Source organism: Salvia splendens, chromosome 14 (genome assembly GCF_004379255.2).
Source record: "Salvia splendens isolate huo1 chromosome 14, SspV2, whole genome shotgun sequence".
Classification (NCBI taxonomy): Eukaryota; Viridiplantae; Streptophyta; class Magnoliopsida; order Lamiales; family Lamiaceae; genus Salvia; species Salvia splendens.
The window spans coordinates 31,125,520-31,135,478 of record NC_056045.1 but is presented as its reverse complement, the minus strand read 5'-3'; the positions used below and the strand labels follow the sequence as shown (position 1 = coordinate 31,135,478).

General features: G+C 38.5%; 2 protein-coding genes across 3 annotated transcripts; both read right to left on the bottom strand.

Moving 5' to 3' along the window:
- Positions 1-706: 706 nt before the first annotated feature.
- On the bottom strand, positions 707-3,654 carry LOC121763330 (pentatricopeptide repeat-containing protein At1g03100, mitochondrial-like). 2 transcript variants are annotated; one of them, XM_042159329.1, is made up of 2 exons: positions 3,519-3,654; positions 707-3,061 (listed from the first exon to the last, which is right to left on the bottom strand). In XM_042159329.1, the coding sequence occupies exon 2, from the start codon at positions 3,046-3,048 to the stop codon at positions 811-813; it is 2,238 nt and encodes a 745-aa protein (XP_042015263.1). In that variant the 5' UTR covers positions 3,049-3,061; positions 3,519-3,654; the 3' UTR covers positions 707-810. The 2 variants fall into 2 exon arrangements, with proteins under 2 accessions (XP_042015263.1, XP_042015265.1); XM_042159331.1 differs by having other exon boundaries at positions 707-3,053; positions 3,519-3,641.
- Positions 3,655-5,539: 1,885 nt separating this feature from the next.
- Positions 5,540-9,952, bottom strand: LOC121765393 (phosphoglycolate phosphatase 1A, chloroplastic-like). Its single transcript, XM_042161531.1, has 11 exons — positions 9,524-9,952; positions 8,746-8,813; positions 8,513-8,605; positions 8,365-8,436; positions 8,117-8,188; positions 7,654-7,713; positions 7,496-7,548; positions 7,190-7,287; positions 6,757-6,856; positions 5,995-6,098; positions 5,540-5,898 (listed from the first exon to the last, which is right to left on the bottom strand). The coding sequence occupies exons 1-11, from the start codon at positions 9,810-9,812 to the stop codon at positions 5,792-5,794; spliced, it is 1,116 nt and encodes a 371-aa protein (XP_042017465.1). The 5' UTR covers positions 9,813-9,952; the 3' UTR covers positions 5,540-5,791.
- Between the last annotated feature and the right edge of the window lie 7 nt (positions 9,953-9,959).

Below are 9,959 nucleotides of genomic sequence, written 5' to 3'. Positions count from 1 at the left end.
GGGCCGTTCCACATAAGCATGTGCCATCGAACAAACTATGTACCGTAGTATTTGTTTAATTCGTACTCCTATTTTGGTAAGAATTGATTAGGATGTGGCTGTAGTTCATTTAGAGCCAGTGTTTAAAGTTAATTAAATCTCGTTTCAATGAGATTACTGGCTATCAACTTTGGGAACTTTGGCTCGGGTATGTATGTTATTATTCACAGAAAAAAAAAAGGCCTTTTGGGCATACAAAAAGTTATTTTTATTACAAATAATGAATCCAGCTATTCATTTTTGAATTATTTCAAAACATTTTGAACAATCTAGAGCAAATTTTATACAGTGACAAATTATCGAAAAACCCACTAATTTAGATCCTGCAACTTTTGAAAATGATCAATTATATCCTAACTTTATCATTTTCTAATTTGTCCCATAATCTCATATTTGGCTCGGAAATTATATATAATGTGGCAGATGGAAAATACCACGCGGACAAAATATTCTGCTACTCAATTAATGATATTATTTAATACATCTAGGTAGCCACTCCTTTAAATTTTACACGTATACGTTACGTCAATAAATTCATATACCTGCCAAAAATTATCACCATGAGAATTGAGACAATTAGGAAAAAACAAATTAAAGTTGTAGATTTAACCAAGTATGATTTTTTCAGCATATTGCCCTTTATAAAATTCAACAATCTGTGAACATATAGAGTCGGCTTAAATAATTTTCTAGTAATCTAAGCACTGATTATGTATAAATGATGCATTCACTTAAACTTACAAATACTCTGAAACATTAGTTGTTCTTTAATCACAAACCAATCCATTTCTTGAAGGCCAACGCAGCTTCTCTCTTCTTCAACTGTGATTCTGTCTGAAATTTGGGCGCCTTGCCCTTATGAAGAGTTTTATGGTACTTCAAAAACAAGGTGCGGAACTTGTACTTGTCCACGAACATCCCTCCCTCCTCCATCATCCCAACAACTTCGTTTGCTCGGATGAAGAACCCGCCTCTCACAAATGTGTAAAGCACAGCATCCAACAGCTCCACATCAAACTTCATCCCACTAGAAAAGGCGAAAGACTTCATCACGCCCCACAGTTCAGCCACCTCGATGTATTTGCCCCCGATTGCAGCATATCCAGTGACCATAGAATGGAAAGTCTGCACATTGGGAGGAAGCTCCAGACTTCTCATCTTCTTCAGAGCCTTCTCCGCGTCTTGCATTAGCCGTTTCTTGCAGAAAAAGTGAATCACACTGTTCCAGTCATGGACTCCAGAATCCGCTGTCTGCCCTTCCTGTATTTCCTGCAATAGCTTTGACATTATATGAGCATCGTCTCTCTCTGCACAGCGCTTGGATAGAAGGTCAAAGTCCTGTTCAACGACTCTAGGTATTTTAGCCTCTTTCATTTCCTTGAACAGATCAAGGGCCCCTGCTGTGTCCTTCTCAACCACCCGGGATTGAATCAGCGTCTGGTAAGAACTTGCATCCAGCTGAACACCAGCCCTACGGGCGTCTCTGATCAATGATTTCATCTCAGCAATCTGGTTTTCCTTATGATATGCTTTCAGGAGGAAATTATACACTGACGAGGTACATCTAATGCCAGCCAAGCGCATTTCATCCAGAAGGTCATGTGCTTTGTCCAACCAACCGAGGGAAATACAAGAGTTGATGACATGAATGAGAACCGAGTTATCGGAAGACATAGGGGAATCTTCTTTCTCCGCCTTTATCAAGAACTCGACCAAATCCTTTGTGTTGCCAGCCTCCAAGAACGCTTTAACTAGTTTCACATAAGTCATCTCAGTTGGCCTAAGAATCCCTCTCTTGGTTGTGATCAGCTCAACTTGCCCCTGCAAGTTCACAACAGAGATGTTGAGTAATTCTCTTGCCTTGGCTTCAAGTCTTAGAAACTTTTTGTCACGACAAAAGTCTTCATAGCACCAGAAACACCTTTGAGGTGTTGCTGGATTCTCGTGTATTTGATGCGGTGATGCATTGGCTAATTTATCTGTCCCCAACCGCAAATTAGCCACACCGAGAGTATTCTGAGCTTTCTTCGCCTTGTGAAGCATTTCAAGAACCATCCGAGTGGCAGAATCTAGATAGCCAAATTTCAAGTGACACGAGAGAAGACAGTTGTAGAACTGCCGGAGCTGAACACCAGTTATATTGTCAACTTCTTCGACATGTCTCCTGAGCTTTTTCAGCTCGTCCCTCCGGCCATTTCTTTCATAAATATGGGCAATGATGATTGACGAAGTTGCATCAGTTTTCATATTAATCCGGGGGATCATATCAAGGAGTTGCTCTCCTTTCCTAGTGATGCCATACCGAAGGCACCCCACCAGAGCTATGTTAAGAGCAGTTGCATTAGACTTCATAGAAATCAAAGGCTCATTGCACTTCTTCCGTGGATCAGCCCTCCCGTCGTGGAACTTGTAACCTATTTCAAGAACCAATTCGGCCGCAAGGAACGCTCCAGACGGACTGCTGGCCATATAAGCTATAATAGCAGACCAAGCTGCCACAGGAGGGAAGTTCTCCATCTCGATTAGTCTCCTCAAAAGAGTCGAGGAAGGAATAGGCAGGCCACATTTAGCAAGGCCTAAAGAGAGGTAAATGAGGATCTCCCTATCGAACAATGTCTGCTTGTGTTCCTCAAAAGCTTTATCCACCAATCCATAGGCCTTTTCAAGCCACTCAATGTCTAGACTCTCTGTTAATCCCGCGATCAGCTTGCACACAATGGATTTCCTAGCAAAACCTTCCATCTGCATATGCTTCTCGTGCAAATCCCACGCATCATTGAATCTACCTTCATTAGTTGCAGTCTCCAACTCCTCATGAAGTCTGCCTATGTCTCGAGCCTGAACTAAAACTGTCGAGAAATTATGTGAAAAAACATCCACCCCATGTCGAAGCATCAAGGCACCATTTTGGTCATGTAAGTAGCGAAAAGGCTTGCAGCCAACGCAGGGGCATTTATGTAGAATGTAATTCGATGTTGCTCGACTTATCACTCTTCTTACATGCAGCATTTCATCTGAAAATCTAACAGGACGCAAAAATCATCACCTTAAACTACTATCTACGCACAGGAACACAAGATTTAGCAATAAAAGTGGTCAGCAAATCAAAAGTTTCTTGTAACTTCATCATTCAATGATTCAGGTACTATACACTAGTTCAATCATGCATCCTAGTCATCCAGTTTAACAAGCTTAATTGAATTGGGGCATTTTGTCGAACAGTTAGAATTCACAACAGACACTTTCAGCAATAAGTCAATCAACAAAATCTCACAAGCTCGTCATAATCAATCAACTCAAAGTTTCAACTTTAACACTTGTAACAGAGTCGTCTATACCATTAACAAAAATCACAAGCTTAATTTCAATCAGACATTTTGTCGAAAACTAACTTTCAAAGAATATCCACTAAATTAGCCAGCCATACGACATAAAGAGCAAAGCTGCGAAATAAAAAATAATAACAATAACGTAATTACTTTCGCGGCGGAGAAGAATACTCAGTCGGGAACAGATCCTCTGCGGTTTACAAAATCACAGCACACTCTGCTGTGGACAAAACGCAGGTAATTAGGCTTTAAACGCATGAATATCATACGGGCTATTTTAGTTTAAAAGTATGCATTCTTGGTTGGGTATGCCCAAATTGAATTTGTACTACTGAATAATTAATAATTAGGATCTCAATAAAGTTCCAAGTCCATGGGCTGATCCAATAGCCCACTAAATTTAGATGATTAGGGTCGAAAACTTTTTGTCCTATAAAATTGTAATCCTATCAGCCCAGCCCAGCCCATCCGGAACCCAATATGTGATAGACTTAACTGCACTATAATCTATTTTTTCATCTTATATTTATATTTTATATATGTATGTGGTAGATTTTTTTAATACAATACACTTCCATCTTTCGTTCCCTAAAAATAGGAATTCTTTCCTTTTTGCTCCATTTTTTCTAATGTGATTGAGACCAATTTTTTATTAACACACTTTTCTTTCTATTTTTCTCTTACTTTACTAATTTTGCATTAAAATTCGTGCTATTTCAAATGTTAATATTTTTAGGTGATGTAAGGAGTACTAAAATATACTAAACGAATTGTTAAAATTCAAATTCATTATAAGAAACAATTTGAATTCTAAATTATGATTTGAAATGTCTTGAAATATGTTGATTTTTCGTTTTAGTTTTACAAATTTTAAGATTGATATTCAATGTCAAGATGCATTGCCAATCAATTCTTATATGTTAAATCATTAAGCAACTCAAAGTTTACTAAACACCATTCTTATTGTATGCTCTTATACTTTTATTTATTTATATTTAAGTTTAAGTATATATCACAAAATTTTCATAATTAAATGTTGAGTAAAAATCAAAATTGGTCATGACTCCTGAACATATGCTCATTTTATGATTTTGGTCATAAACATTATCTTTTGAATTTCATATCCCACACATTTCAACTCGGATCACAATCGGTTCAAATCTAACTTTTCTGTCAAATTTTAACGGTCAACGTTTTAAATCCTGATTTTGACCGAATTAAGCCGTTAAATTATATCATTAATTATTTTAAAATTGAAATCATTTAAAATACAAAACAAATAAATATTAACAAAAAACCCTACCCCACCCTTCTCTCTCCTTCCCCCTCCACCCCCTCTCCGATCTCAACTTTCCCCAATTCAATTCCCCCTTCTCCGTTCTCAATTTCCCCCCATGGCTACGATCATCTCCCCTTCCTCCCCCGACAACGACATCCCCACCGCGACGCTCGTCCTCCCCTCCGTCTCCATCTCCGCCGCCGCCCCGCCTCCCCCCGCCGTGCTGGACCCCCGAGGAGACCGTCGCCCTCATCGACGCCTACAAGGACAAGTGGCACTCCCTCCGTTGCGGCAACCACTGGCAGGAGGTCGCTGACGACGTCGCCTCCCGCTCCCCCGCCCTCCCCGCCAAGACCTCGGTCCACTGGAAAATCGTTCCATTATCTTTTCATTTCCTTTTTTAATATTTATTTGTTTTGTATTTAAATGATTTCAATTTTAAAATAATTAATGATATAATTAGGGAGTTAATAATTCTATTTAACGTTTTAATTTGGTCAAAATTAGTATTAAAAACGTTGACCGTTAAAATTTAACGGAAAAGTTAGTTTTGTAACGATTGTGATCCGAATTGAAATGTTTGAGATGCGAAAATTCAAAAGATAATGTTTATGACTAAAATCGTAAAATGAGCATATGTTCAGGACTAATTTTGACATTTACTCTTAAATGTTTTACATTTTATAACTGTGAATAATTTTTGCTATTATACATCGATCATATGTAACCTAATTAGCCTATCAAGCTAGCCTTAAACTCAAATGTGTAGAATTATGTTTAAAAATTTATAACCCAATAAAATTTCAGTTTGATTAGCTCTTACCCGATCAACCCACAATCCAAGTAGGACTAACCCGAACCCGGTGGACAGCCTCCCGATTAACATCCATACTAACAATAAACCAGATTTAAATTAAAACAAAAGACACATTATATCCTCTTACTGAGATAGAGAAAGATCACCACAACAGAGAATAAGCAGTAAACAAGGTTGGTTTCAAATGGCTTATGTGCTGCTTTACATCATTACATGGTGATTAGACATCTCTTTGCTCTTGTAAATCCCCCACTTCTTTTTATCTCCACCTAAGTCCAATACAACGCAGCGTAAATGCGTACAAACTCGACGGTTTCGGGCGCTGCATTACACAGCAGCAGCCTTGAGGGAAAGGAAATCTGAGATCTTGTTGGTGTAGAAATCCGGCTGTATCGTGTTGTCGGGGCTCTGAAGCATTGGCAGAGACGTCACGCCTGAAAAAGGACGAATAGCAAGAGACTCGTTAGGTAACATTATCATTCCATAAGATGAGATAAAAACCACAAAATGGTGCCTGTTTCTTTCCTTACCTGATAGAACAAGAAGAGTCTTGCACCCTCCGTTTTGCCCGAAGAGTATATCAGTGTCTAGTCTGTCTCCAACCATGCATATTTGGGACTTGGAGATGTTGAATCTGTTTCATTTTCATAACAAAAACACAACATTAGCTGCAGCACACCTTTTCCTAGGAAAACAATGTTATGCACAGCTAGGAAGGCGTTGCTTATGTGCTATGGCCCTAACTATGGAATGGTAGCATGACCATTTTCGCGCTGTGATTTTAGCTTCAAGTTTATCGGCATCAGTCCTTCTCCATATATGGTCTAGGGCTTATGGTTTTCCCCTTCTTCGTTACGTAACATGGTATTTTTGAACCATATGTCGTTTTGGTGGGGTGGGGGGGGGGGCTCGAGCACCCCTCGCCTTTAGCTCTCTCCAAGCTGTAGTAATGGCTCAGACACTGAAAATATTGGTTCATATATTGTTCTATTCTATTTACAGGTTTTGGGGTCTCGCCTAATCATCCGTCCTAATGGGAATCTTTTAGGGAGATCTCGACCTTTGAAATATGCAAAAAAATAAAAAGCCTGATCTTTCTATATTTTTACAAAAATGACAAAGGATCAAAGTTCCGGGTGTACTTGGCACGACCTTTCAACGTTTGAAAGGTCGTGGTGCCTTTATGCGTATTTCAAAGGTAAGAACATTTTTGCAAAACGTGGAAGCAAAGGAAAGAAAACACAACCCTATTGCATGCATATGATGCTAGCTAATAGTATAATTAGGCTTACTCCTTGGCTAAGTAATCCATCATGAACGTTGAGGGCTTCCCGACAACATGTGGCTCGCGTTGAGTCGATCCCCGTACTGCACCTACCATCGAGCCACCACCTGATTGCAGAAAACAAGCTTTGCACTTCAGCATCCATCATATTCACACATTCCTTCTACACATGTTTTAAATGACCACCTATTTACACTCTTTTGAGTGTATTGATTCAATCCTCAAAGTAAACAATATGCTTAAATAATTCATGTTCACACAATAAAATTTTGAGAAAAAAACATAATCCAATCAAATGACTATCTCCACATCCTTTTGAAAAGACGAGAATAGAGAGAAAGAGTCTCAGTGACCTTGTTGAGTTTGCTAGTTTTATGAATCTAGATGCAATACATAACGGAGCAGCAATTGAACATAAACAGAAAGATCAATTAGGTCACCTGCCCATTCTTGAGCATCAGTGAGATGGGTGACCGCGTCACGGTTGGTGGCTATGAAAAGGCACCCAGGGTTTTCACGGATGCACAAAGTCGCATACCTTCACATATAGAATAATCAAGACTTGTAAAGTTAGCTCGGGTTCTTTCTTGTGTTTTGTCATGACAGCTAAGGAACTCACAGAAATGACACTTAATAAGAATAAGCAGATTGTATCGACTTGGTGATGCAGTTTTCAGGGAAAAAGCAAGAGATGGAAATGGAATAATGGAGCTGCTATGATCATTGACATTTTCAGGTAAACGTACTGGATTTTGTAATAGTTGAAGTAACGGTCAAATCCGACAACCACAGCTCCGACCTACACAGAGAATGACAATGAATTAGTAAAAATATTCAAATGAATCCTTTCTGCAACCATTAATCATGAATTGGTATCCATAATAGTAAAAGAATGAAGAGTTACATCTTCGTCGTGCTCCATTAAAAAGCCCGGTTTCAGTTCAATCTTCTTGTCACCATCTTCCTGCAAAACACAAAATGTTAAATGTTTAGCTTCAGAAACTACTCATGTAATCCACTAATGAATATTCACCAAAAGATCAATTCAAGCAACCATATAGAGTTCATAAATCGCGTGTTTTTCCTCAGCCTTTCAATCCTAGAGCTAAAGATGAGATGGCCCAATGAGATATACATCAGTTGATTAGTGCTTTAAATCAGTTAATAAGAACATTATCGATAGAGCACTCTCATAAACAGTTTGGTTCATACATTATCCATATCTTTAATAAAGCCTCAACATTGCCAAGTTTAAAAAGAAAAGTATACGAGATCAGAGGTCTGTATGCACTGGTTTAAGACATTCCTATGAAAAATTTACGCGCATTCAATCTTGAAACGCACTTCATATAAAACTCATCACGTACCGGTCCACCAATGTACTGAAACCCTGCCAAATCAAGCTCCTTTAAAATGCCTTCCTCGCCAACGACATAAACCTATACGTGGGCAATAATGAGAATCAATTTTCTGTTGTTCGTCAATTCAAACGTATCAGCAGCTTAGCAAAGCCCTGTAAAACCACTTTCCATCTTCGTGAAGGATGAAACTGATCTCAGAGGTGTAATTAAGTGAGCGGTTTCTTGACAGTGATTTCCTAATACACAGTAAGTACCTTTTTATCTTTAGGGAATTCAATTGACTTCAGGTAAGCAGCAGCTGCGAAAGATGATGCAAATATTTCTTCCTGAACGATTTCCAACCAATTAGAATCCTTAACTATTTTCCTTCAATTATACATATCAAAATGAGAATGCATTTACCTCGCTGACATTAAGGCCGAGCGTCTCAAACTTTTTGCCATATTGTTTTCTGGATTTTGTGGAGTTGTTGGTGACGAAAACCAACCTTTTTCCCTACACAAGAAGCAATTGGATCCAACCATTAGCATTGTCAAGGAGGAGAAAATCATGAACAAGACTAGCTCCACATCTTTCAAAGGAAGGAAAATATGCCATACAAATTATTGATTCTTCAAGAAATGACAATGTGCTACCTTTGAACGAAGCATGTCAAGGGTCTCTGGGACGCCATCTATTAGTTTGTCTCCTTTCCATATGACACCTGAAAAAATCCAAAGTAGGGATTCATATGCACATTATAACACAAGAGAAATTCCAAAACTTTATTAGAACACTAGTAAAGAAAGATGTCAATGGTAATTGTAATACTCTTAAAGATGTCACGGTGGACTCGAATCTAAGACCATTGGCATCATATGTTAAGCACTCTATGACTAGGCCAACACACCCGCACATTTAATTTAACTATCAAGTTACCTCTTAAGCAATGAAGTATATAGATCCTCAATTACTTCAATTAAGACCGAGTACACCCTTCCAACGATTATTTGAGTTCACCAGAAGAAAAAAATATTATGGCCGAACACGCTTAAATGATTTGAACGAATATTTCGTGCAACCAAAAATTTGTGTAACAGTGTAAATAGCAATACTACACGAAAATTTTCATGTAAGGTATTCAAGTAACAAATGCAACTATTTCCATATTTTTACGATAGGGAGTCGCCTCCATCATTTATCAAGACAAAATCTTGTCATAAATCCCTTCTGAACAAAGTTGCATTAGTACTATCATAATTCTTTAGTAACACATTAAGAAAAACCAAATATTCATACGCATTCTATATAAACAAGTTCTAAGTTTCCATTTTCAATTCATTCAAGCATTTCACCGAACGTGTAACTGTCAATTAACAACAACATCACCGCATTCACCAAAACGTAACACATAAAAAAATCACTTCCACTCACCATCGCAGTCGAAAATGAATGTCTCGACAGAGTCGATGAGTTGATCGGGGTCCTTGAGCTGCTCGGCAGCGGCCACAATCCTCGAAGAAGCAGAATAATCCATTGTTTTTGCCGAATTCTTCTTAGCGGAAAAGCTGCTGCATTCAGCGATGGATCTGAGAGGATTGAAGAGAGAGGGGTTGGAGAGGAAAGGGATTCTCTTGTTGAATCTCAATCTGCTGTGGGAATTCGGGAAGTGAGTGGAGGAGGATGAACAGACTGCAGCTGCTGATAGTTTGATAGTCAGCATTTCAATGGCTGTTTTTTCTCTTCTTTTCTTTATTAGTACTACTATTTTGAAGATGAATTTGAGGGAGTTGGGCTGCTTATAGTTAGTTATTTGGATGAGGTGGAAAATATGAGTGGATGATTGTCCTTTAAAATTTGTGATTGTTGA

Coding starts and splice junctions, on each gene's coding strand:
- LOC121763330 (XM_042159329.1), bottom strand. CDS start 3,048: ATGCTGCATGTAAGAAGAGTGATAAGTCGAGCAACATCGAATTACATT.
- LOC121765393 (XM_042161531.1), bottom strand. CDS start 9,812: ATGCTGACTATCAAACTATCAGCAGCTGCAGTCTGTTCATCCTCCTCC. Junction 6,857..7,189: donor TGATGCTCAAGAATGGGCAG/GTGACCTAATTG, acceptor TTCTGCAATCAG/GTGGTGGCTCGATGGTAGGT. Junction 6,099..6,756: donor ATGGATTACTTAGCCAAGGA/GTAAGCCTAATT, acceptor AAAATGAAACAG/ATTCAACATCTCCAAGTCCC.